The sequence below is a fragment of the Lupinus angustifolius genome, chromosome LG12 (genome assembly GCF_001865875.1).
Source record: "Lupinus angustifolius cultivar Tanjil chromosome LG12, LupAngTanjil_v1.0, whole genome shotgun sequence".
Lineage (NCBI taxonomy): Eukaryota > Viridiplantae > Streptophyta > Magnoliopsida > Fabales > Fabaceae > Lupinus > Lupinus angustifolius.
In genome coordinates, this window is record NC_032020.1 from 18,669,519 (window position 1) to 18,696,824 (window position 27,306).

General features: G+C 32.8%; 4 protein-coding genes across 7 annotated transcripts; 2 read left to right on the forward strand and 2 right to left on the reverse strand.

The window, feature by feature from the left end:
* On the forward strand, positions 4,230-11,452 carry LOC109362808 (zinc finger CCCH domain-containing protein 34-like). Of its 4 annotated transcripts, none has more exons than XM_019608834.1 (9): positions 4,230-4,282; positions 4,364-4,488; positions 4,680-4,792; positions 5,122-5,187; positions 5,385-5,504; positions 5,625-5,939; positions 6,017-6,195; positions 9,422-9,563; positions 10,930-11,452. In XM_019608834.1, the coding sequence occupies exons 2-9, from the start codon at positions 4,422-4,424 to the stop codon at positions 11,332-11,334; spliced, it is 1,407 nt and encodes a 468-aa protein (XP_019464379.1). In that variant the 5' UTR covers positions 4,230-4,282; positions 4,364-4,421; the 3' UTR covers positions 11,335-11,452. The 4 variants fall into 4 exon arrangements, with proteins under 4 accessions (XP_019464379.1, XP_019464377.1, XP_019464378.1 ...); XM_019608832.1 differs by having other exon boundaries at positions 4,231-4,282; positions 4,647-4,792; XM_019608833.1 differs by lacking the exons at positions 4,230-4,282; positions 4,364-4,488; positions 4,680-4,792; ... (2 more) ...; positions 5,625-5,939; positions 6,017-6,195 and adding exons at positions 7,501-7,552; positions 7,590-7,714; positions 7,906-8,018; ... (1 more) ...; positions 8,611-8,730; positions 8,851-9,165 and having other exon boundaries at positions 9,243-9,563.
* Positions 13,376-14,384, reverse strand: LOC109362072 (ethylene-responsive transcription factor LEP-like). The gene has a single exon (XM_019607641.1). It carries the CDS (start codon positions 14,348-14,350, stop codon positions 13,376-13,378), a length of 975 nt encoding a protein of 324 aa, XP_019463186.1. The 5' UTR covers positions 14,351-14,384.
* Positions 18,868-24,297, forward strand: LOC109363084 (probable serine/threonine-protein phosphatase 2A regulatory subunit B'' subunit TON2). Its single transcript, XM_019609261.1, has 12 exons — positions 18,868-19,054; positions 19,169-19,260; positions 19,726-19,788; positions 19,886-19,984; positions 20,610-20,768; positions 20,949-21,020; positions 21,363-21,495; positions 22,108-22,172; positions 22,399-22,474; positions 22,760-22,861; positions 23,130-23,322; positions 23,823-24,297. The coding sequence occupies exons 1-12, from the start codon at positions 18,913-18,915 to the stop codon at positions 24,058-24,060; spliced, it is 1,434 nt and encodes a 477-aa protein (XP_019464806.1). The 5' UTR covers positions 18,868-18,912; the 3' UTR covers positions 24,061-24,297.
* On the reverse strand, positions 24,921-25,952 carry LOC109362078. Its single transcript, XM_019607646.1, has 2 exons — positions 25,399-25,952; positions 24,921-25,092 (listed from the first exon to the last, which is right to left on the reverse strand). The coding sequence occupies exons 1-2, from the start codon at positions 25,793-25,795 to the stop codon at positions 24,938-24,940; spliced, it is 552 nt and encodes a 183-aa protein (XP_019463191.1). The 5' UTR covers positions 25,796-25,952; the 3' UTR covers positions 24,921-24,937.

Sequence of the window (27,306 nt, forward strand, 5' to 3'; positions counted from 1 at the left end):
TACGAAATGATATTTAATACAGTCATGTAAGATTCATAATTCCATATTTAATATGTTATTTGTGGAAGACTTGTAATTTATAAACAGTTGCCTTGTTTTATTTTAAATCAATCAACCCTTATAATGCAGCCATTTGGTTGGAATGATAAGTAATGGGCTACGGTTCAATGTAAATGTGATGTATAAGCCAACCCAGTTAATGGACCAAATTTGTTTTGATGAAGCAGTAAGCCCAAACCCAGTTCCAATGCAGACTGAACAAAATCTAAGAACATGGCCACAAAACTTGGGGTTGTCCCTTCGTGTGTCACGAGTTTATGATTGATCAGAAAAAATATATTTAAGTTAAAATTTAATTATCAAGTATTTTTCTGACCAATCACAAACTCATGGCACATGGAGCGGCACAAACTGCACAGCACATGTGATCCCAAAAATTTAGAGTTTATATATAATGGAAAATAATGTGCAGGGTTTATATTTAAAATGACACCAAGGCATTTGTTTAACAGTGTAAGACAATGCTAAATTCCTATAACGACCAAAAAGTAAAGGATTTGATTTTTAGAAGCAACACATGTTATAAAGACAGTAGTCACACACTCCAAAAAAATATTCATTCCTTACCAAAAGATGAAAAAATATTTTTAGTAGTACCAAATATATATTTAAAATGATACGTTTAGCCTTCATTTAGAAATGTAAAAATAGAAGAAAAAGATAGCAAGTGGAGAGAAGTTGAGGAAAAATGTTATCTTCTCTCATTTGGTTTATGAGAGAGTTTGAGGGGAGAGAAAAAAAGAAGAGAGAGACCCACAAAATCTCTTTCTCCTCCTAATTGAGGAGAAAATGAGAGGGGAAGAGAGACTCATATTTACTGTCCCAGAGTGTGTCTCAAACCATGTCATGCGCCGATAATATTGAAACAAAAATAATGAACATTTAATTTTTTTAATTGACATGAAATATTTTCATTGATCCTCTACATGATTTAAAACATAATTGGGACAACAAATCCTTATTCAATTAAGAGTGAGGTAGAAAAATCACTTATTTCTCTTATTTTTCTATACAACTAAATAACATTAAAATTCACTCTATTTCTCATATTTCTCTTTTTTCACTCTATTTCTCACATATTTCTCTTTTTTTTTATTTTCTTCTGACAACCGAACATAGCATTAATATACAAAATAAAGTATCATAGAAGGAAGTTACATCCAATACCACCAATAAACTATATCTAAGTCCACCACAAAGCACTTTCAAGATTTATTGATAGAATATAATTGGTGTGACTGAAGTGACCGTGGTACATCAATGGTCACAAACAATTGAATGATGCATATGATAATAAATAGAAAAGAAAACATCCAGTTATATTATTTCTTTGTAGTGTTAAGCAATTACCAAGAATTGCAATTTATATTATTAGTCCAAAACCCATATAATACTTCTAATTGATAAGTATAATTGGTATACATTATAATAAGGTATTTGAACTCAATCTTCCACTTACATTTCAATTATAAATAATATATTTCAAACATTTCTCACACTTTTATATTTTATGCACTCCTCTTTTTCTCATCTTTTATTTTTCTCTCCAACTACTTTCCTTATTGAGCCCTACAAAAAAATAAGAATGGTAACTTATTTAAGAGCTTTATCAGATTGTGCTTCATGTGTGAGCAGTGTAAAAAACATTGTCAGACATTAAGAATTTGGAGGACTATAACTTGCTCCTAAGATACACTAATTTAGTGATCCTATGAATAATTAAAGGACAACTTAAGGATGAGAATCACCTATCTCTAATAGTGTCATATTCTCTGACTCAAGTCAATTATATATTAATATATAAATAAAATAAAAATTTAAAAATAAAAAGTAATAAAATGGAACATTTTAATTAACTTGAGACAATAAAATAAGATATTGTTTAAAACATGTAATTTTTATCCAAAATACAGTGCCATTGTTTTGGAAACTGGATGCAATAATGTCCAAAAAAAACGAAGTTATTCCACCAAATCTTCATAAAGTGCCACTTGTGTAAAAACAAACAATATCTATTATTTCAAGCTACCCCATACACAAATAATATGACATATTTTTATTAATGTATAACATGAGACATTATTTAAAACATAAATATAATTTGAGATACAGGATAAAGAAAATTTATAGCAATGTGTGATACAGTCACACACTATCACGTGCGTTAAGTAAAGTTTTAGGTTTGAGTCTTGTGGATGTAAAAGATATTTGCCGGAAGAATTAGCCCTACATATCTATGGATATTTCTGACTCGGACATAATTGCTTCTAGTGCTAGCAAACCCGTGGGAAACCAAGAAAACAAGATCACGTGCGTGGTCCCGAATCAATGACATTTCGCCGAGTCACATCTCGTTACTCTCTCAGTAGTCAGTACGGACGATGATGTCTCACCAAAAAACATCTAAGCCGTTGGTTTTCTGACTCATTTAATCTTAGTCGTTGTTTTTTTCTTCCGGCCAAATGTTTCACGCGGAAACACATACCAATCACCATTCACCAAATACCATTAGCATTGAGCCGTCGTATAAAACAAATTACAAGGAATAAATATATAGCAATAAATAAAAAAATAACCAAATTAGTTTATGATTTTTTTCTTCTCTCAAATGATATTCTTTGAATGTTTTTCTTCGGGTAGGTGTTTCTTATTTCAAAATTGATCAACACAATTTCTAGCACAAAACATATAAAAATAGCAAGCAAATATGGATATATACAATAATACAAAACCCCAACAGAAAAAGGATAGTATGAGATAAATACGTGATAGTCTCAATCTTAGGGGTAATAATTTATCTATATTTGTTATATCATTGATTATTTATTTAAAATTAAAAAAAATCAATCATAATTAAATATAAATAATAAATAATACAATTAGTGAATATATATTTTCTCATATTTTTTTAATCTTTATCTTCTATACTATGTATAAACTAAAACTTGAAATAACTTCTCTTATTACTATTTTGCGTTATTTAATTTTTAATAATATGTAAAAAATAAATTGAAATTGGTGTGACTTTTGTGCCACGTGTTGCCAATATAGCATCTATTTCATGCTCCTCTTTGCATCTGCAGCTGTCAGCCACATCCATGGACCATTAATCACCATCAGATTAATTAACTCATAAATTAGGTCAATGTCCTTATTATATTCTTTGTACTACTCCCTTTTCTCTTTATCTATTATTTTCCATAAGTATACTCGTACTGGAAGTAATTTTTTCTAAGTAAAAAATATTCACAGGTATGTGGGGCTAATTCTCTTAGCAAACATTTTTTATCCACAAGACTCGAATCCAATGCTTTATTTGAGGGGAATCAAACATGTAGTACTTGAACTAACTTCAGTTGGTTTTCTTTATCTATTTGATTGAGGAAATAAAATGCTCATGATTGTGTTAATTTATATAATATTTATTTTGTTTTTTGATATGCCTTTTTATCATCATTTTTTGCTTACTATTTTCATTAATTAAGAGAGCATTAAATAATGGTAAATATAACTATTAATATATTCTTAAATTTCTAAGGTGAACAAATAAAAACTAAAAAATTATGAGGAAATAAATAGGAAGAGAGATAATGAGCTATTTACCTCTCACTCACCGACACCTGTACACTACCACAAACTGAAGCTAAAGTTGAAGGGCAATTTTGGTATTTGCTTATTTTTTAGTATATTGAAGACCCTTGTCTTTATGGGCCAAAAATCTTACACCAACTACTTTTGTCTTACCTATTCCAGTTCTATTAACTTGAGAATCTCTACAAAAACATGCTCATTTTTACAAATTTCCACTATAATTTATATTATTTTACACTATAACTTGCATATTAATCATTTGGCTCTTCTTCTTTTCTTTTTTTACCAAAGAAAGAAGAGGTAAAATTTTGTCTGCTTTCTTGATTTATAATCTTTTTATAAAATAAAATAGTATAAAAAAAGATTGGTTTTGGTAGGATTGTGATTTTTTTGGCGCGTAGTCGAGCAATTAAAACTTTAAAGGTATGTTTACAAGTTTGATCTTGAAACGAAAATAATCTCATAAGTAAATTTTATGCACTTTTAGTCTTTTGCCCTCCAAATACCAATTCGCAGATAGACCGAAAAGGAATTATATGTAAAAGGAAAGAGAAAATGATGAAAAATAGTAAAAACGCATTGAAACTGTAAGAGAGAGTAGAATAGAAAGAGAGAGAGAAACGCTGTGTTTGTTCTATCTCCGGTGAGAGAGAGAGAGAAAGAAACGCTGTGTTTGTTCTATCTCCGGTGAGAGAGAGAAGAAAAAGCTCAGTAATCGGAATCTCTCATTCTGCGTTTGGCTGTTTCAGATTCTCCGTTTTGTCCGTACAATGGAACGTTACGGACGCGCCAGCGAAGGTTCACACTCTGATCCGTCGCCGGAATGGGGCTACCAAGGTCATTTCATAATCTTTGCCTCTGCATTCTTATTTTCCATTTATTTATATATTCTTTCTATTTTTGTGATTTGGGGAGAGAAAGTGGAGTGAAGTGAAGTGAGTATAATGATTAATGGAATGTTAGGTTTGATCTTGAATTGAATTTTGAAAATGCAGAGTTATCATGGCAAGGGAGAAATGGTGGTGCTGAATCATACCCTCAGCGACCTGATGAGGCTGATTGTATCTACTTTCTCAAGAACGGTTTTTGTGGCTATGGCTCTCGATGCCGCTTCAATCATCCTTGTCACAGTGCCAGAATAGTAAGTTTCTTCTTTTTCATTCCCCTTTAGAGTTGATCTTATAACACCCCAACCCTGACATGCGACCTCCCGTACCCATGAATATGCTGAGCTTGCCACTCACGAGCTTAAATACTCCCTGCAGTATTTTATTCCCCACAACGGAGAGCCTTCCGCATGTTACATGTGCAGTTTATTTCTGCTGAGGCTTGCAGAATTTTAAAATGTTTTTATAATTAATGGATTGAATTGAATTTGAGTTTTATTGTCAATTAATATCATTTGCATTGAACATTGTGACTCAATGTTTCATAATTTGAGGGCATCTATGTCTATTTTGTGCTTGTTAGATTACTGGTGCTGCTAGGACTGGAGTAGGGGAGTATCCAGAACGAGTAGGTCAGCCTGTATGTCAGGTGCTTAATCTGCTCCTCTTATCCTCTCTGTTGCAATACATTGAATGTTTGTCTTTGATAATTGACATTGTAATTCGTTTCTGTTATACAAGATAATGTGTTCAATAGTTGTTTATGCCTCTATTTTATTTTCTTGTGTCCTTAAACTTCGGTACATTCCCTTTGTCTTGATTAAATTGATTTTACTTAAACTGCAGTATTATATGAGGACGGGATCATGCAAATTTGGCCCTTCATGCAAGTACCACCATCCCAGGCAGGGAGCAGGCATTGCTGCCCATGTTTCACTAAATTATTATGGATATCCATTGCGAACGGTTTGTATCACTATATTTATTTATTACATAAATTCATGTATGCTTTATAAATGTTAGGGTTACACTTTCTAATCATAACAAAAGTTTGCTCTGAAATTGATTTTTTGTAAATGATAACAGGGTGAGAAAGAGTGTTCCTATTATGTGAAAACGGGGCAATGCAAGTTTGGTACAACTTGTAAATTCCATCATCCACAGCCTGTGGGCGTCCAGATTCCAGCGCCATCACCAGTCCCCCCAGTTTCACCTCTGGCTGTGCCTGTACCTTCACCATTATATCAAACTGTACAGTCTCCATCTGGTCCTTCTTCACAGCAATACGGTGTACTGGTTGCAAGGCCATCTTTGCTACCTGGGTCATTAGTTCAGGGCCCCTATGGGCCGATGGTAGTGTCCCCTACCATGGTCCCCTTTTCTGGCTGGGGTCCTTATCAGGTAGGCTTATCACTTCTTTTTTACTGCTTACTCGAGTTATGTCTGCATTCATTGAAGCTGTTAAGCACTTGGTGCAGGGTCCTGCAACAAGCCCAGTACATCCTTCTAGTACTGCATCTAATGTTGGTTCAACCCAGCTTTATGGGATAACACAGATCCCTTCACCGACAACTGCCTATGCTGGGCCTTATCAACCTTCTGGTTCCCTACTTGGTCCTTCTGGCAGTGGTCAGAAGGAGCACTCATTGCCAGAAAGGCCCGACAATACAATTAGTGAATATATATTTTCTCATATTTTTTTAATCTTTATCTTCTATACTATGTATAAACTAAAACTTGAAATAACTTCTCTTATTACTATTTTGCGTTATTTAATTTTTAATAATATGTAAAAAATAAATTGAAATTGGTGTGACTTTTGTGCCACGTGTTGCCAATATAGCATCTATTTCATGCTCCTCTTTGCATCTGCAGCTGTCAGCCACATCCATGGACCATTAATCACCATCAGATTAATTAACTCATAAATTAGGTCAATGTCCTTATTATATTCTTTGTACTACTCCCTTTTCTCTTTATCTATTATTTTCCATAAGTATACTCGTACTGGAAGTAATTTTTTCTAAGTAAAAAATATTCACAGGTATGTGGGGCTAATTCTCTTAGCAAACATTTTTTATCCACAAGACTCGAATCCAATGCTTTATTTGAGGGGAATCAAACATGTAGTACTTGAACTAACTTCAGTTGGTTTTCTTTATCTATTTGATTGAGGAAATAAAATGCTCATGATTGTGTTAATTTATATAATATTTATTTTGTTTTTTGATATGCCTTTTTATCATCATTTTTTGCTTACTATTTTCATTAATTAAGAGAGCATTAAATAATGGTAAATATAACTATTAATATATTCTTAAATTTCTAAGGTGAACAAATAAAAACTAAAAAATTATGAGGAAATAAATAGGAAGAGAGATAATGAGCTATTTACCTCTCACTCACCGACACCTGTACACTACCACAAACTGAAGCTAAAGTTGAAGGGCAATTTTGGTATTTGCTTATTTTTTAGTATATTGAAGACCCTTGTCTTTATGGGCCAAAAATCTTACACCAACTACTTTTGTCTTACCTATTCCAGTTCTATTAACTTGAGAATCTCTACAAAAACATGCTCATTTTTACAAATTTCCACTATAATTTATATTATTTTACACTATAACTTGCATATTAATCATTTGGCTCTTCTTCTTTTCTTTTTTTACCAAAGAAAGAAGAGGTAAAATTTTGTCTGCTTTCTTGATTTATAATCTTTTTATAAAATAAAATAGTATAAAAAAAGATTGGTTTTGGTAGGATTGTGATTTTTTTGGCGCGTAGTCGAGCAATTAAAACTTTAAAGGTATGTTTACAAGTTTGATCTTGAAACGAAAATAATCTCATAAGTAAATTTTATGCACTTTTAGTCTTTTGCCCTCCAAATACCAATTCGCAGATAGACCGAAAAGGAATTATATGTAAAAGGAAAGAGAAAATGATGAAAAATAGTAAAAACGCATTGAAACTGTAAGAGAGAGTAGAATAGAAAGAGAGAGAGAAACGCTGTGTTTGTTCTATCTCCGGTGAGAGAGAGAAGAAAAAGCTCAGTAATCGGAATCTCTCATTCTGCGTTTGGCTGTTTCAGATTCTCCGTTTTGTCCGTACAATGGAACGTTACGGACGCGCCAGCGAAGGTTCACACTCTGATCCGTCGCCGGAATGGGGCTACCAAGGTCATTTCATAATCTTTGCCTCTGCATTCTTATTTTCCATTTATTTATATATTCTTTCTATTTTTGTGATTTGGGGAGAGAAAGTGGAGTGAAGTGAAGTGAGTATAATGATTAATGGAATGTTAGGTTTGATCTTGAATTGAATTTTGAAAATGCAGAGTTATCATGGCAAGGGAGAAATGGTGGTGCTGAATCATACCCTCAGCGACCTGATGAGGCTGATTGTATCTACTTTCTCAAGAACGGTTTTTGTGGCTATGGCTCTCGATGCCGCTTCAATCATCCTTGTCACAGTGCCAGAATAGTAAGTTTCTTCTTTTTCATTCCCCTTTAGAGTTGATCTTATAACACCCCAACCCTGACATGCGACCTCCCGTACCCATGAATATGCTGAGCTTGCCACTCACGAGCTTAAATACTCCCTGCAGTATTTTATTCCCCACAACGGAGAGCCTTCCGCATGTTACATGTGCAGTTTATTTCTGCTGAGGCTTGCAGAATTTTAAAATGTTTTTATAATTAATGGATTGAATTGAATTTGAGTTTTATTGTCAATTAATATCATTTGCATTGAACATTGTGACTCAATGTTTCATAATTTGAGGGCATCTATGTCTATTTTGTGCTTGTTAGATTACTGGTGCTGCTAGGACTGGAGTAGGGGAGTATCCAGAACGAGTAGGTCAGCCTGTATGTCAGGTGCTTAATCTGCTCCTCTTATCCTCTCTGTTGCAATACATTGAATGTTTGTCTTTGATAATTGACATTGTAATTCGTTTCTGTTATACAAGATAATGTGTTCAATAGTTGTTTATGCCTCTATTTTATTTTCTTGTGTCCTTAAACTTCGGTACATTCCCTTTGTCTTGATTAAATTGATTTTACTTAAACTGCAGTATTATATGAGGACGGGATCATGCAAATTTGGCCCTTCATGCAAGTACCACCATCCCAGGCAGGGAGCAGGCATTGCTGCCCATGTTTCACTAAATTATTATGGATATCCATTGCGAACGGTTTGTATCACTATATTTATTTATTACATAAATTCATGTATGCTTTATAAATGTTAGGGTTACACTTTCTAATCATAACAAAAGTTTGCTCTGAAATTGATTTTTTGTAAATGATAACAGGGTGAGAAAGAGTGTTCCTATTATGTGAAAACGGGGCAATGCAAGTTTGGTACAACTTGTAAATTCCATCATCCACAGCCTGTGGGCGTCCAGATTCCAGCGCCATCACCAGTCCCCCCAGTTTCACCTCTGGCTGTGCCTGTACCTTCACCATTATATCAAACTGTACAGTCTCCATCTGGTCCTTCTTCACAGCAATACGGTGTACTGGTTGCAAGGCCATCTTTGCTACCTGGGTCATTAGTTCAGGGCCCCTATGGGCCGATGGTAGTGTCCCCTACCATGGTCCCCTTTTCTGGCTGGGGTCCTTATCAGGTAGGCTTATCACTTCTTTTTTACTGCTTACTCGAGTTATGTCTGCATTCATTGAAGCTGTTAAGCACTTGGTGCAGGGTCCTGCAACAAGCCCAGTACATCCTTCTAGTACTGCATCTAATGTTGGTTCAACCCAGCTTTATGGGATAACACAGATCCCTTCACCGACAACTGCCTATGCTGGGCCTTATCAACCTTCTGGTTCCCTACTTGGTCCTTCTGGCAGTGGTCAGAAGGAGCACTCATTGCCAGAAAGGCCCGACCAACCAGAATGTCAGTATTACATGAAAACAGGGGAATGTAAATTTGGTCCATCATGTAGATATCATCATCCAGCAGACATGAGTGCTTCAAAAACGAATGTGATCATTAGCCCTGTGGGTCTTCCTTTGCGCCCGGTAACAATTAGCTTTAAACTCCTTAATACTATGATTCCACATAATGGGTTATGAACTATATATACATGATACATCTTTTCCAACTCAAACTCTTATAGCAACTGGCGATTAAAATGGCTAACAGTGAGGTATAATGCAATTGATGGATTATATTCTTTTGACAAAAAATGACTTGTTATGTTTGGTTCATGCATTTTTTATGTAGAATTTGAACTTTGCTTCAGTGAACTTAAAGTTTAGTTTTGAATTCATTACTGGAAACTAATCAGTGCAGGAGCCACTTTTCTCTGTTCTTAAGCTTTGATTCTTATTTAAGATAACTCTTTTCTAGGATAGTGATCTCCATCTTTCTATTTTCATGTATCATTCATTCATGTTGGGTTATATCATGCATGTACAATATTAAGACCTGGTTGACTGACCTTTTGGATGATCTAACTAGGAATCTATAAAAATAGTGAGGAGTTTGTAGTAGTAAATTCTGTAAGTTAGCTCCTCTTTCAAATCTTTTGCTACGAATATTTCTTTGCGAAGACAGGGAATACTGCGTAGTATGAATATTTGAACAGTTGAAACTTTTTGCAAGTTTTATTTAAATCTGTAAGATATATTCCCACCACATATTTAGTTAACAGAAAGCTTAGGGATGTCCTTTTATCAATAATTTTAACAATCAGCTACCTAGTTCGTTCTTTCATTTTGTGTTCATATTACTTTTTTAATGCTCATTATTGTATGCCTTATTTAGTTTTTTTAGTTGTGCTCTCCAGGTCCCCTTTCATCGTGTTATTAATTTCATAACAAATTATTTCACCTCAATGCATCTTCAATGGCATTGTTGTTTTCCTTATTTGATTTACTTGTAATAACTTATCTTTTGTATCTATATTGGATATTCATCGTATGATGTATGTAAAGATTAGGTTATGTTTATTTGAGCATTCCATATTATTTTTCTTGTTTTTATGCATGAAGAAGGTGAGCCTTGGTGTAATGTTAAGGTTGTTGCCTTTTGACCTGGAGGTCATGGGCTTGTGGGGGTAAGTTTGTGTACACTTACTCCACCAGGTTGAAATTTATTTCTATTATGGAATGCCTCTCCAACACAAAGTTGTGATACAAGAACCATAAGTGTATTGTTTGGGTTTCTATGGAGTTGGTATCTCCTTAAGTTGCATTTGCAGTGTAAGAACAAGAATAGACAGGTATTTTCGTTGTTTTAATTTCACTGACAACTTCAATTGTTTAAAGAACTATCACTGCAATGATGATTATGTATTCACTTGAGCTGTTTTTTGAAAATATGTGTTTGATTGCTTTCTTAAATCCTGAATTGTCAAGCATCCAATGTCTGTTTGATAACCAGGGGGCATCCGTTTGCACTCATTATACCCAAAGGGGAGTTTGTAAGTTTGGTCCTACATGCAAATTTGATCATCCTATGGGATCACTGAGTTATAGTCCTTCTGCTTCTTCCCTGACTGACATGCCTGTTGCACCCTATTATTCTGTGGGTTACTCGCATGGTACTCTTGCTCCGTCATCTTCATCATCAGAGTTGCGGCATGAACCTACCTCAGGATCCAGCAAGGAGCCTGCTTCATCCAGAATGTCTTCATCAATGAGCACACCAACTGGATCAGTTGGCTTGACCTTGTCAAGTGGTGGACCAGTTTCTCAATCAGGCACCCAAGCATCTGTTCAGAGTTCCAGTTGTTTAGCAACTACCGATGCCACCATGAGTAGCACTGTCTCATACACCTCAATCTAAGCAATGAGAATGTATTCCTCATTATATACTTTTTATCTCAATTTTCAACAAGACATCATGATTCAAGGAGATCTTCAAATAGGTTTCATTTTTCAGTCATCCCAGTTCCACATTTCAGTTATAGCACAGGGCGAACCAATTATCTTTTGTGTTCATACAATCTTTTTGTGACCATCCCTTAGGTCTTGAATAAACCATGGCCAACCCTGAGAACTTCAGCAATGTACATGTCCTTCCACATCATCAATTTTCAGTGTTGTGCTTGTTTATGCTTCAATCTTTTTTGATGAGGAAATTCTAGAATTTCATTGACGATATGTTTATGTTTCTCCACCACAACCCTTTTTTGATTTTGGGAGCACTTTTCAAATTTTGCTCGGAAGGTCCTGCTTGCTACCCTTGCTACCGTTCCCAACTTAGCTAAGGTTTACTGTGAAGAGAAGTAATGAGGAAGGTACAATGAGGCTTCACATTGCTATCTTTTATGCTTTTATACAGAATGATGTTGTGACAAGTGGAATGCTTGAGTTGGTACTTAAATTTATTACAGAATAAGTATATAAAGAAACACATTTAAATTAATTCATTTGAATGTGTAATAATCTTCTTTTCTCATTTTCAAGATTGAGCTTCCTGTGAGATCAGATGATTTCTTTGTGATTATTTTCTTCTGTATCATCCCTTAAAAGATGGATTTGTTTGTTGTGAAATGATTGTAATATTAGTATAGTGGAGTAGACTTTCCAAAAGTGAAAGATCAAGAGCATGACTTTATAGTACAGGTACTGTAACCTGAGTGCATTGCTAAGGTTCAATATATTTCTCCTTATGTGGCAGTTAACATATGAAAAAGAATTCAATGGAAGTCACTAGGAATTGGAATCGCAATTCCATGAACCAATTACATGGAGTTACATTACAACTAAAAAAACTCAAACTCAATTCCTAACCAACTCTTGTTTTTATTATTTTTCTTTAAATTGATTGATCATCACTTATTATTACACTACCCATTAATTTGGTCAACACTTTTATTAGTAATCTTAGAGACAATTTAAGGTTCATTAAGAAGGTGACCAAAAAATATATTTGACTCAAGTGTATAACAAGTAACAACAATCAATCTGAAAAGAAAATATAACTTACCTTTCACGATTTGTAGGAGACATTTTTTCAAATAATCTGCAAAGAACCAATTAGTGTGTTTGGTTTAAGTGATACATGTTTGATTCCTTTTAAGTTTCGGGTTCGAGTCTTGTGGATGGAAAAAATACTCACTGGGAGAGTTAGTCTCACATACCTATGGATGTTCCTGACTCGGACAAGATTGCTTCAGAGCAAGGATACATGTGTGAAACCAAATTTTTTTTTTTGTGCCTAAAAGAATCATAAATTCCCTTGATTTGAATGTGAGCAAAAGGGAATGTGTACTGCAACGCAAGCAATAGATTAGAATCAAGGGCTATTACTCTATGTATCTGTTAGATGCTTGTTCCTTTATTGTGTCCAAAAGTTTAGGCAACTAGCCGAAAGAAGCATAAATTCATGCTATCAATATGCATCCATATATATATAAATATTAATAACCATAATAATGTGGGCAAGACAACATCATTATAAGAATGACTTTCCCTTGATTTGAAAGTGAGAGATAATAGTATAGTAGTGTCTATTTGAGCCTTTTTCAACATCTTTAAACCAAAAGAGCATACCCCATGTGTGCAATTTAGTAATCACATTATTAGAAGGAGAAAAAAGGCTGCAAGAAAGTTACAAGAGTTAAAAAAAACTTACAAGTGCATGCAAGTACACAAGAGCTAAAAGCTAAGACACTTAGACACCCACTCCTTGATATATAAATGCACTTAAGGATGGGGATCACATGTCTTCAACCGTGTCTTATTCCTTGTCCTAAACCAATCATGTATTAATACATAGATAAAATAAAAAAATTTAAAGCAAAAAGTAATAAAATTGAGCACTCTGATTGGCTTAGGATATGGAGTAAGATATCATTTGGGACAGGTGATATCCACCATTCTCATAAGAGTTGGTGGTATCCCAAGTCTACGTCCTCAAAGGGTGGAAAACATATAGTTGAAGAAGCAGCTTCATTCATTAGTCCATAGCTTGGACTAGACTCACTATTATGATCCATGCACCCATCATGTTCAACCCTTAATGCATTGCTATTGTTATTGTTGTTAAATATAGCTGAAAGTTCACTTGAATTCCAATCCCATGAATATTGCTGGTTATTCCATAATCCTTCTTGAGGAGAGAATGAACTTGCCATTTGATCAAGAAGTAAAGTACTCTCAATGTAGTTTGTGTTGTTAAGTGAGTTTACCTTTTGATCATCATTACTTGGAGCACAAGAAATGCTCTTTCTTGAGTATGAACTGTTGGTACTGGAACCAGAACCAGGTCTAAAACAATTATCAGGAACAATGCATTCCAAATAGCCTGAGCTACAATCATTTGAAAAGAATAAATTATCATCCTGATAAGTTGATGAACTATTTGCAGTTTCAACAACACACATATTTTCAATGTTCAACTGAGACATGGTTTTTTGATTGGTCTGAGTGTTAGTACCTAGAACTTGTGAAGTTGGCAATAAAGGTTGAATTTGAACATCTATTTGAGAAGTAACAAGAGTGTGAAAATTGATATTATGAGAGTAAACAAAATTGGTTCTTGCTTGGTTTCCTTTCATGGATAGAGCAGCTTTATCATAAGCAAGTGCAGCTTCTTGAGCAGTGTCAAATGTTCCAAGCCAGTGTCTTTCTTTTGTTGTAGGGTCTCTAATTTCAGCAGCATATCTACCCCAAGGTCGCTTCCTTACACCAACAAATCTTCCTGGTTCTGCTTGCTTTTTTCTCCCTCTTCTCTCACCAGAAGAACATGTGTTTCTTTGAACAAGTGATAAGCAATTTTGGGCTTGGTTTGGTTCATGTGGTCCTTTCAATGATGATGCATATGCATCTGATTTGGTTCTAGAGGTGGATGACATAATGGCACAGAAAATGTGAGTTAGATAAGGGAAGTTAAATAGTGTTATATCCAAGGCATAGTACACCAGTATAAAATATCTCAAACCAATTATATCTTACCAAATAATATAAAAAATTATTTTTTGTTTTTTATTCTTATTTTCAAGCATGTAGCAACTTTTCGGTGAATTGGGACACAATGAGTCAGAAAAATTAGGACAACTTATCCTCATTCCTTGAAATGATGGGACACTGAAACAAAAATGAATAAAGTCATGAATATTTAATTTTTTAACTGAATTGGCATAATATGGTTGGTTTATAACAGAATTTGAGACAACGGATTTTTATATGGTATGATCATGTAGAGAAGAAAATAAAGAAATTCTTTGGAAGACCATGCTTCCCTTTTCACCAACTTTTAAAATCCTTTCTCTTTCTTATTTCTATTATATCTCTATTTCTCTATCCCATTTACTTTAGAGTTACAACTAAACAGTGAAAATAAAGATTCCATTTACTTGTCAATTACTTTAAATAGGCCTCTATCAACTACACTCTTTAGTTTTTATTTCTTTGCAACAGTCATTTTCCTCCTAGTTCCAATGACATTCTAAAAAAACATTTTTTTTATTATCCTATTAATAAGCACAATCATGAATTTGGAAAAATAGATTTAATTAAATTAGCATTAAAACAGAGTGAATAATGTATGAGGGAAAAAATATGTATGTGCCGATAATGTAATCATTTTATACACTATCAAACTATTATTCCTAAAATACAAATAAATGATAGGTTATGTATTGAATTTATATAAATTTTTACAATGACAATACATAGATATTACAATTTTTGTATATATGTTAATTTTTTATTATTAAAGTTTAAAACATACTTAGATTAGTTTATTGAGATGGAAAAATATTAACAAATTGAGTGAAAAGAAAGAAGAATAATTGTTGAAGAATTAATGATAATAACATTATTAGTTAATTTCCTTAATTGACACATAAAGCTATCCAAAAGGATGTAATAAATAGAATCATGAGCTAGTTATTGGGATTTGATAAGGATTGACAAGATTAAATCACTATACATATCTGTTTGAGTATTATTTTTAGGTAGTTTGATGTGTATTAAGAATTCGTTAATTTATCAAAACTATCATTTATTAATAAAACTAAATCATTTTATCTTTTAACTCAAATTATTTGAGCAAATAATAGTATTTTAACAATAAATTTATTTATTACAGATAAAACTTTAAAAATATATAATAAAACTAAAAATAAAACAAAAACCAAGTCTTTTATAAAATTATTGTGTGCTTTCCGATGCAAGGAAAAGTAAAGAATAAAAGACACACTAATGCACCAAAAAAGAAAAGCTTCACCCCACATAAATTCATTACATTTATTTTTGGTCTAGACCCAATAGATATTGACCTAATTAAGATTTGTTTGTTATATAACACATAGTCTCATTTTTTTTGGAAGAGCTGAATGATTGGTACAAATGAAATCAATTTCATAGAAAAACTTATAGAAAAACGCATGTAACATATCACATTTAAATATAAGTATATTTTATGGTTTTTGATGTTACCATTTAAGATTAAATTTAACTAAAAATAAAATATTAATATATTGTCAATATCTTATTAGTTGTCTCTATATGATTTCATATCCACAAGAGTCTTTCTCTCAATCATATTGTGGTGGAATCAATCACAAGACAAAACCACAAAAGAAAAACAAATGGGTGGTTTTGTCACCATAGTCCTAGAGAGTCTCAAATATTTGAAATAGAGGTACTAATCTTAGAAATGTAGCATGATACTCACTACCTGCTTCTATTTTGCACATGTGAATCCGCATTTTATGCAAAATAATGACCAATTACATAACAAGCTCTTGTTTGCTTCATAATTTTCAAAGGGAGTAGTTAAAGTTAATAGGAAAAAAAAATATACCAACAGTATAAGAGTTTTTTATATTATCATTGCATTATCCATCATTTATTTTTAATCATCATTGACTTTTCAAAAAAAAAAAAAATTCAAATAAATGATAGATAATGCCACTGATTATTATGTATACATCTTTACATTGTCAATATATAGATTTACTACTCTAAAATTGTATCCTACTACACACGAAGTTATCATGAATTTTAGATTTTGTATGAATCTACTCTGTCTTGTCTCTGAAAACAACCCTACATTGGAGTACAAAAATGAAAACTTCCCTTTTGTAGGGCCCATATTAATTTTTTTTTTATTTTGTTTGTCCTAAGTAAGCTTCAGATATCAAATATATAATATTTAATGTAATCAAATGTAGAATTTTTATTTGTGCTAAAGTGTTCATATTAGAGAATTGAGCAACTTTTCAATCCAGAACTAAAGAGATGAAAGTGTAAATAAAATTTATTTTAAGATCCTCCTCTTCTTCACGTTTTTTGTATTACAAATGTATCTTCTTACTCTACGAGTCAGAAAATGATATCTTTTGAATGTGTATATGTCCATCTCAACAAATATTATTTATCGAAATTGAACCTTTAACATTTTTTCTTATGAAAATATAACGAAACCTTACATCACTAGACTAACATATTATTAATTTATAACATTATTATGCTTGTGTTTTGGACCTTCCATGCACAAATCCTATTTTGTATTCTAGAAAATATGTTGAGTGTTTATACAAATTATTTCATATTTAGATTTTAGATACGCAACAATATATGTACACTGCATAATTTTAAGCCTGGCGGAGAAAATCGCCAAAGACACAGAATAAATGACAAAAACATTGAAAACCTTATTTCCTGTAACATGCCTTTTAGGTAAATCACCTTTAAGCAATTTTTATATTTTTAATAACAAATATAGTATTTTATATATATATATATATATATTAGATTTTTTTATGATTTTTGAAGTACTTGTCTCTCTATTGATATTAAGATTTTCTATCGTTTTGGACCCACTATAGTTTGTAAGCAAAGGAAGTGAAGAAATATTCAAATGGGTTTCTTACGAATGAAGTTTTGAGTCTAAGACCCTTGACTCTTTGACTAAAGATTTTATACAGCAGAAAGATACTATGTTAGCTCCACTTGGGGCCCACTGTGAAAAAAGCAAAATAATAGAATTGAACATGGCATGATAATGCTCTCGTGTACCAAGATAATTGGTAAAAGATAAAAAAAAAAATATAAATGATGATTATTTTACATATCACATGTGGCATATATTAAGTTTTGTATACAAAAAGTGTAGTAAAATATGATACCTTTTATTTTATGGTGAGACACTTTTTTGTACACATTCTCCAAAACTGGCACACACTTTTTTGTCAATGTTAAAGGTCGTCCAGGATTTAGGGAAAAAGATAAGCATGTTTTTAGGACAAAAAAGACTAATGGTATTTAAGTGATAGATGTTACAGTAAGCACTTTTTTTTCTTCAAACTGTTACGGAGAAAGACTTCTGTCGAGACGAAATCATGTAAAAACAACTAATAAAATTTTGACAACACATTGATATTTTTATTCTAATTAAATTTAATTTTAAATGATTGTATCAAAACCTATAAAATATATTTGTCTTCAATTACGAAATATTATATATGTCTTTATACAAGTTTTTTTCCAGATGTTATGTTAGCTTTTGCTACTTCACTTTTAGGATTTATGTCTGCTCTCCCAACAAGTATTACTCCGAAGAATCGAACTATTGACCTTGTGGATTCAGTAAAGCCTTATACTATTAGACCAATGTTTTGTTGGTAGATGGATAATGCCTTATCACACAAACTACAACCCTAGTGAGCACTTGCACAAAAGCAATTCAATGCCAAGATTAATGAAATTCAATGCCGTTGTCATAAATTGAGTGAATCATCATGGCCGAAACAAAATCACTATACTCTTAAAACTCTAGTGGTCCATTCACCACAAAAAATAGTGGTCCAATAAATGGACTAAGGGCCCAAATTCCAAATTTTTATTACACTATTATTCTACTAGTTTCATAGCCCTTCCATATTTACCAAGAAGTCTGTTTGCACTAGTTTTATGTTATTGCAAAATCCAAAAATCCAAAACCACATTTCAACATAAATTTTAAAAAATGGTATAGATTAAAGAAATATTGTGTAACCTGAGCTGGACATCAAAGTGGAAGAGGTCCTGCATTAGATTTAACTAGTTTAAAATGTTAAACCGTCTGGTCGGACCGAATGATTTTATATAATTTATAATTTTTATATAATTAATAATTATATATAATTAAATTAAAATATTATTTTCTATTTTTTTTGGATCGGAGTAAAACAAAATAGTAGAATAATAATATATTTTTTTAAAATTTAAGTGAACCGTCTGATCCACTTCTCAATTTATTACAGTTCAACCGAATTTAATATGATCGGACCAGATTTTGTCTAGCGTTTTCATTATTTAGAGTGGATGAGAAGTTGAGAAATAAGAAGATGGCATGTCCTAAAAAGATATAAGTGAATAAATAAATAAATATTAGAAAAAGTGAATTGTAGAGTGAAGTTGGAAAGGGATGTACAACGGTGGTTGGAGCGACGGCGAAAGCCATGATAGACAGCAGCGCAGAATCCCTCCGCCTTCTTCCATGTTGTGGGTCCGTAATCTTCGCCGTTTCATCGGATCCGGTGCCGGTCTCGGTTCCGAAGCCTTGATGGGTCACTTTTATTCCCTTTTTCAATCCTATTACTTTCAATTTCTTCATTCTTATTATTACTCTCAAACCCTAACTAATGCAATACTTTAATATCTTGTTATTTTTCACTTTCCAGAGCTTGAAACCAAACGAATTTTGCTTGACATTTTTAAAGAAAAACAGAAGAAGAGTGCTGAAGCTGGAACAATTCCAAGTTTCTACAAGAAGGTATTTATGTCAAACCATTCCTTACTCATAATACTTTCTCTCTATTGTATAATATGCGTTCAATTCCCTTTTATATGAACCTTTTCTGTGCCCTATGTATTTATTTATTCTCCAAATGTTTATGTATGAATATGTTTGTTCTTATTAGTTTGAGACAGTATCTTTCTGTCACTTCGTCAAGCCCCTTCTAAAACCAATAACAAAATGCAGATTGAACTATTTTATTTATTCAATTTGAACTATTAAGATAACTGTCACATAGTAGCACCTTGATACGAGCACACACTTGCATGTTGTTCCTATTTATAGGTAATTTTGTTCATGCTTACAGAGTACATACTATAGTATACAGTATGGTTTTTATACATATTCATATTTGAACTTTTGGAATTGTATTTCTTTGGAATGCATGTAAGGCCTCCATTTGCAATTAGATTATTAGAAAATTTATATCCCTTTATTCAGAAACCTGAAGATGGATCAATCAGTCATAGAGTCCAGAGATTGGCGAAGTATCGGTTTCTAAAGGTATAATTTTCTAGCTTACCAATTTGTTTGTTATAACTTATATCTGCTTAAACACTTCATGTCTGTCTCTTTGGTGGCATCATGGTATTTTGAACAGAAACAATCAGATCTTTTGCTGAATGCTGATGATTTGGATGCAATGTGGGTGTGCTTAAGAGAAAATTGTGTGATCGATGATGCCACTGGAGCAGAAAAGGTGTGCCACTTTCATATCTGTGTGTGCTTCTCCTTATTTCAAAATTTTATGATATTAGATTATGGACAATATTTAGACAGCTAGATTTGTCTTTAATGGAAGTATAATACATACGTAAATTCACCACAACAATCATGTGAGCTTGATAGGTTAACTGACTCCTCCTTGTTGTAAAAAAAAAGATGAACACTTGAACTCTCGCAGCTGTAAAAGAATTATTGGTTGATTCATTATATCCTTAATAATTTTCCATGCTTCTGGCTATTCTTCAATTGGTATTAGATCCTTGAAATGTACTCGGAACATCTTTTTTATTGGAGTTTGATGTCTGCTTCTGTGAGTTTTTGTTGAAAGAATCTTGTTTCATATCAAAGAACATATGTTTTCTTCTTATTTTTATCATTATTAAATGTTCCATGTTAAATGGAGTCGTACAAGTTCATGTTGTTAAACTAATTTAAAATATAATATAACTTTGCCAAAACATCTATCTTGTTAATCTCAAACTTACTTCCGTTTTGTTTATTATGGACTAAGGTTTGCCTTGAATTGTTGCTTGGATTCTTTAGTTTTATACTCTATTTTTGCAGCAATTCTGATGCACACTTCAATTTGTTTCTTATAGATGAATTATGAAGATTTTTGCCACATAGCCTCTGTATGTACAGAACAAATTGGTCCCAAGTGTCGACGCTTTTTTAGCCCTTCAAACTTCATGAAGTTCGAGAAAGATGAACAAGGGAGGATTGCCATTCTGCCCTTTTACCTTTATGTGATGCGTACGGTAGGTCACCTGCCAACATATACAATATCAGTGGCTTTGTTGTTTAATTCTCCAGAATACATGTGTATTGAGGCTGGTGTTTTCTTTCTCCATTAAAGATTTATTTTTCTGTTCTTTGTTTTTACGTTGATGAATCTATTCAATGTTTATGACAACTACCAACTGATTATGGTTGTGCAGGTTTCACTAACACAGGCAAGAATTGATATGAGTGAGCTTGATGAGGATTCTGATGGTTTCCTTCTGCCACATGTATGGATTCTTCTTGTTATTAGCCTTCCAATTGTTTGAAATTGAACAATCAGTTTAGTGTCTCCTTATTATTACTGCACATACTTGTGGGAAGTAGTTGCTATTTTGATCCAAATTTATAGAAAATATTTTCCTCACGTGGAAACTTTCAGCAGGCCAACTGTCTGTATGGAGACATATCTATTGTTTCACACCTTATTATGATATAACCTTTATTCTATTGTGCATGCATGTATTTCTTATGTTCTGAGAGACAAATGAATTTGAACAGTTTCTTATATAAAAAGATTAGGTTAACCTTGATCTCTCTCTCTCTCTCTGTGTTTTTTTATATCCTGTCAGGAAATGGAGGCATATATACGAGGTCTTATACCTAACTTGGCACAACTACGTGATATGCCAGCAGCTTTTGTTCAAATGTATTGTCGTATTGCAGCACACAAATTCTTTTTCTTTTGTGATCCTCATAGACGAGGTTTGTATGGTTGATATCTTTTTGCCACTACTTTTAGCTGAAGTTTTATAGTCATATTTTCCTCTCTTCGGATTTAGGATTATTTCGTCACAACCATACACAAAAACATTTAATTTTAAAATACTTGATTAGAAATTTGGTGAATATTTATTACAAATTAGGTTATGTTTTTTAATTTTACATTGATGGCAACAGTGGTGGACTTGTATAGTACAAATTAGTGTTTTAAGAACTGTTATCATTTGTGAAGGATTTGCGTCTAAAGGATATAAACATCATATTCCATACATTGATTATTTCCTTTCATAAGCACATATCGATTTGTAAATGCTTTACCACTCATAACGGTTTACCCCGAGGTAGGGCAAATAAATAAACCTGTTTTATGTTATGAGGTGGAAATGAAAAATTATTGAAGTTGGCATTGATGAGATTGAGGGGCAGTAGGAAGAGGCATGACAGTTGGTGAGAGTAAAAGCTTCTTGTGCACACAAAGTTTCTTTTATAAAAGAATTGTTCATTTGTGCACATGTACCTGAATTGATTTGAGATAATGCAGAATGTTTTTCACTGGAGTTACTAAAATCTATATATTTATTTTTTTCTTAACAGGAAAAGCTTGCATCAAGAAAGTTCTGCTTAGTAATTGCCTCCAAGAACTAATGGAGCTTCACCAGGTTGGTCGTAGTCATATAAGTTTTATTAATATCTTTAGCATGAAACCTCATAGTATTCAGTTCTTGCCCTCTTTCTTGTTGTTTCTGGACCTCCTAGTGCTGATCTTATTATACTTTACCTCCTACAATTTTCTTTGTTTTAATTATACATGTGAACTATATTTTGTTCTAGCTTCTTATAAGCTCTGATTTGTAAGCTCTGTTGAGCATGCTGTATCTGTTTCAGGAAAGTGAAGAAGAAGTCACAGACACAGAACAAGCTGAAAACTGGTTCTCATTGACTTCTGCTCAACGTATATGTGGTAGGTTGGTTTTAGGTTTTAAGACTCATTTACATCTTGGTACATTGTACTCCCATCTATGCATGTTTTTACAAGTATGCATGGGTGTTAGTAGGGAGTAGAGATTTTTCATTCTAAAATTCATATTGCTCTATCTATTACTTCACATATTTTTCCAGTGATAAATGTGTTTATGTGGACTGGCCGAATTTCATGATGAATGTGTTTAAGCAATAAAATGTCTTTTGGTGTTTAAGTCAGTGTCCAACTAGTTTGTGTTCATTTGTATCCCCCATTTTTCTGCAGACATGTTCCTTGTCCTTGACAAAGACGCAAATGGGACATTGAGCAAGCAGGAACTTCAAGAATATGCAGATGGAACTCTGACTGAGATTTTTATTGAGAGAGGTAGAATTTATTAGCATTCTTCTGTTCTCATGGTGTAAAATTTAGGAATGTTTACCATTTGCATGGACATCATATTCCAAAGTGCTGGTTTCCTCCATTTTTCTGTTGGTAATAGTAGGCATGATTGCCATTCTTGTATGTTCTCCATTCTTTTCTGCGATTTTTTTTACTGCTGGATTGCAGACGTCATTTTGGAGTAGTTTAGCATTATCTTACTTTCCCTGCACCATTGACATTATTTTCCTTTTTTCTTTTATGTGCTCTGAAGTATACGATGAACATGTGCGCCGTGGAAAGACTGGTGGTGGGAATTCCCGGGAGATGGATTTTGATAGTTTCTTGGACTTTGTTCTGGCTCTAGAGAACAAAGATACCCCAGAAGGCTTGACATACTTATTTCGGTGCCTTGATCTTCAAGGGAGGGGTTTCCTTACTACCGCTGATATTCACTCACTTTTCAGGTAAGCATTCATGCAGCTAGTATACTATTTATTTAGTATTTGCCTTTGTCTTTTGATTAATGTTTGATTCTTGGTTGGTTCCCTATGCTTGCTAATTTTATTTTGCATGTGGTATTGTTATTCTGTTTTTTTTACACAAATGAGTTTCCAATCTTCTAAACAATTAATGACTGTTTGCAATTATTGGAAGAATAGAAGGGGAGCATCCAGATGCCGGGATGTTGCCTGATACAATCTTCCTACATAAAAAACTGTCGTTTCCTGCTTGTAGTACTTGAGCAAGTCCTGCAAGTCTCATATATACAGTGACAAGTTTGTAAAAAGATGGAACTCAGGAATCTTTAATGTCCTTAAACTGCTTAATTGATTTAGTGATTATATAGTTTGTGACATTAAAAAAAAGAACCCCACCTAGTAGGATTAAGGCTTAGTTATTGTTGTATTACTATTGATTTTCACTAACTAACAAGGTATTATATTTATTAATTTATTCGAAACAGAGATGTGCACCATAAATGGATTGAAGGTGGAAACTATGAACTTTGTATTGAAGATGTAAGGGATGAAATATGGGATATGGTTAAGCCAGCAGATCCTCTCCAAATAACATTGGCAGATCTATTATCATGCAAACAAGGTGGTACTGTAGCCAGCATGCTCATAGATGTGCGCGGTTTCTGGGCTCATGACAACAGAGAAAATCTGCTCCAGGAAGAAGAGGATCCAGAGGAAGAATAACAACACTCCTCAGGAACATACTAACACAAAACTGTTACATTTCATCTTAGAATTCTACAAGATGTAACTGCTCTTGTGTTTTGGATATTAGATGTGAAATTAGTCATGTTTCTGAATGTTAACTTAACACATCAAAGTTTAGTGTATTCCAGCCCTTGTTTCGAACATTGATTTTTCTTTATTTCAACCAAAATGTGTCATGATTGGTCATAATGTAATAATATTGTTTGGTTTATCTGTGCCAGTGATGATTCATTACCCTCTCAATCTCCATTTTAAGGCAATTTTTTTATCACACCTTTTTTTCGTTTTTGGTATCTCAATAGCTCTAAATATGAGGTGAGATTAAAGACAGTTCGGTGTGCAGCAATAATGACTTTATACATTATGTACCACTCATAAATAGTCTAAAACTATGTATTAAGATAGGTTCGTTTTTCCAATGTGCACAAGTGGTTTACATCTATCTATATAGTTATACCATGTTAAAAGAAATTAAAAGTTTTGTACCAAAGAAATTAAGAATTAGTAGGAAGACGACATAATTGCATTTGGCATTAACAGTAACATTGATTTTCATTTCCTTGGTTGCACCAAGGTTATCTATTTTAGATCTCAGGAAAGAAGAAATCAAAGAACTAAAGAGAGAAAGAGAAGAGAAAGAAAAGGAATAAATGAAGGCATGACAATATATATAACTCTTCCAGAATATGTCTTACATCAGTGTGACATGTTTGAGGACAGATGAAAGAAAAAACAATGTAGGAACAACATTAAGGACATGCATGACAGCCATGATACAATACATAATTGGAGCATAGTTTTGTTTTTCACTATTAAGAGAATGTGTAAACCCTTATTTGCCTCACATGCATACTCACCTTAAATCTTTTTCTTCACCTTTTGTGGTTGGAACAATTGTGTCTTTGGTTTTTTCTTCATTAGCCAATGTCTCTTCCTGATATGTCTCTTTGGTTTCTTCTTCCTTAGTCAAAGTCTCTTCCTGAACTGTACCTTTGTTTTCCACTTCATCTGTACACATACAAGAGAAAATTATTATAATTTATAAATCATTTTTTTTAGAAAATGATTAAGTGAATGTGACTTGGGTCACAAGAATCCAAGTGTTTGCAAAAGTGTTTTCTATTTTTCTTTTCTATGTAACTATAAATATGTCTTCTTATTTCCAAAGTTTGTATTATTGGAGTGAAAACAACATTTATTATTTTTTGTAAACAGCAAATAGTAACATTTTTGCTATGGTTAACAAAAGCAAAAAACCAAGACAGAAAATATTTTCACAAACGTAATTGCTCTAAAGGGTCATTATTTGCACACCTTTTTGGTTTTCTCCTTTCTTTTCTTCTTCTACAGCAATAGCAGGAGCATCATTCTCCTTCAACAATGAATCATCTTTCTCAGATATTAGTTCCTTGACATCAACATTTTCCTTTTTCTGTGTAGTTTCCTCAGCATCCTTGTTCTTCACATCTAGTGCCTCATCTTCTATCACTTCAAGAGATTTGTCTTTGGCATTATTGGACTCATCAGCCTTACCTTCAACACCAGCTTCTTTGACATTTTCCTTGTTATTTTGTTCCACTTCTGAACTCACAACATTGTCAACATTATTGTCTTTGGTTTCTGTCCAAATTTTCTGTCCTGCATTGGAGGATTTCTTGCGCTGGAGGGTATTGTCAGAAGCAACATCATGTTTAGATTTCCCACAACCCATTTTGTTTGTGTTGGTTGATGTGTATAAATTGATAGTGGGAAAAAGACAATGAGAGATAATAGAAAGAAAAGGATCAAATTTGATATATGAAGGTTGAAATTCCTTTCTGCTTTATATGTATAAATGAACTAGAAGAAGGGTCGTTTTTGTTGTTAACTTGTTATGGCTTGCATGGGTGTAATATTTAGTGTCATGTAACCGAATGAGACTCCTCTCATGTGAGAGGAAAAATCAAAGAAAATGTGATATGTTTTTACGTTTATACCATTATATTTATTATGATAAGATAAATTTATCCTTCAAACTAAAAGGAAAAGTTGTACTTATCTCTCTATTAATGGAGAGCATCTTGCCCCCATGTAACCATCATTCTTTTCCACTATGATGTGCTCTATTTTAGGAAAGCATCTAAAACTTCATTTGTCAAACAACCTAGCAATTGTTAGTTGTTACCAACTATGTGCATGATCTAGTGTCCCCAATTTTTTTTTGTCTCTATGTCCCAAATCAATCGTATCTTATTAAATTGTATAAAAATATTAATTTATATTTTTAAATATGTGTCAACTTTCATACCAATTACATTTGCTCCCTTATAAGTGTTATCCAATTATCCAATTGTATAAAAAGTACCAAAAACTGTTATCCAATTACATTCGCTACTGTTGTTTTTTTTTTAAATTTGTTTCTATTTAACTGTCATTATCTAAGTGAAGACAATATTAATTACTTGTTTATAATTATCTCTTACACTCATTATTCCGAAAAGAGGAAAAATAATACTCTAATAAAGTAGACACGGGAATTGAGAAGTATATATTAGAAAAAACAAAAAAATGTAGAATGGTATGGGAGAAAAGATGTGATCTTTTTTACTAGCCAAACTCCTCTATATTATTATTGGAGAGAACATTGAGATAAAAATACATAAAAAAACCAAAAAATAATGACAGTTTTCTATTATGTTGCTATTTAACCAGAATTATATTCTTAACTAAATGACATGAGAAAAATGTTCATGGTCAACGTTATTGTCTATCTGGATTGTTAAACTAAATTGAATACTGTAATAATTGATTAAAATACGTATCCACCAAAATGATTATTTATCAATCACAACATGTAATGCATATTGAACTCACAAGGGTTGAAGTAAGTCCTATAGCTCTATGGGTACTTATAATGATATATTCATCAGACTCAAAATCACATCTTTTATAAGTTAAGGGCATTAATTTAAGTGTTAACGTCCTAAATTGGTTGAGTATATGGAAAAATAACCATTGGACACAAAACTCTTTAGCTAAGTTTTTGACTTTCAGGTAAAGTTAGGTTCAAATATTATATTGTATGATAATCTTTCTCCAACCAGAAGAGTCTGGTTCTATAAGAAAGGACTTTAATAGGTAGAACCATACTTGTTCATGTAACTCTTATGCATGTCTATGTCTTCTGTCCCCATGATAGATATCCATAACCAGAATCAAAGATTGCAACAACCAGTTTATTGA

Coding starts and splice junctions, on each gene's coding strand:
- LOC109362808 (XM_019608832.1), top strand. CDS start 4,422: ATGGAACGTTACGGACGCGCCAGCGAAGGTTCACACTCTGATCCGTCG. Junction 4,489..4,646: donor GCCGGAATGGGGCTACCAAG/GTCATTTCATAA, acceptor TTGAAAATGCAG/AGTTATCATGGCAAGGGAGA. Junction 4,793..5,121: donor CTTGTCACAGTGCCAGAATA/GTAAGTTTCTTC, acceptor TGTGCTTGTTAG/ATTACTGGTGCTGCTAGGAC.
- LOC109362072 (XM_019607641.1), bottom strand. CDS start 14,350: ATGTCATCCACCTCTAGAACCAAATCAGATGCATATGCATCATCATTG.
- LOC109363084 (XM_019609261.1), top strand. CDS start 18,913: ATGTACAACGGTGGTTGGAGCGACGGCGAAAGCCATGATAGACAGCAG. Junction 20,769..20,948: donor ACCTTTATGTGATGCGTACG/GTAGGTCACCTG, acceptor ATGGTTGTGCAG/GTTTCACTAACACAGGCAAG. Junction 22,173..22,398: donor AACTAATGGAGCTTCACCAG/GTTGGTCGTAGT, acceptor TATCTGTTTCAG/GAAAGTGAAGAAGAAGTCAC.
- LOC109362078 (XM_019607646.1), bottom strand. CDS start 25,795: ATGGGTTGTGGGAAATCTAAACATGATGTTGCTTCTGACAATACCCTC. Junction 25,093..25,398: donor GAAAGGAGAAAACCAAAAAG/GTGTGCAAATAA, acceptor GTATGTGTACAG/ATGAAGTGGAAAACAAAGGT.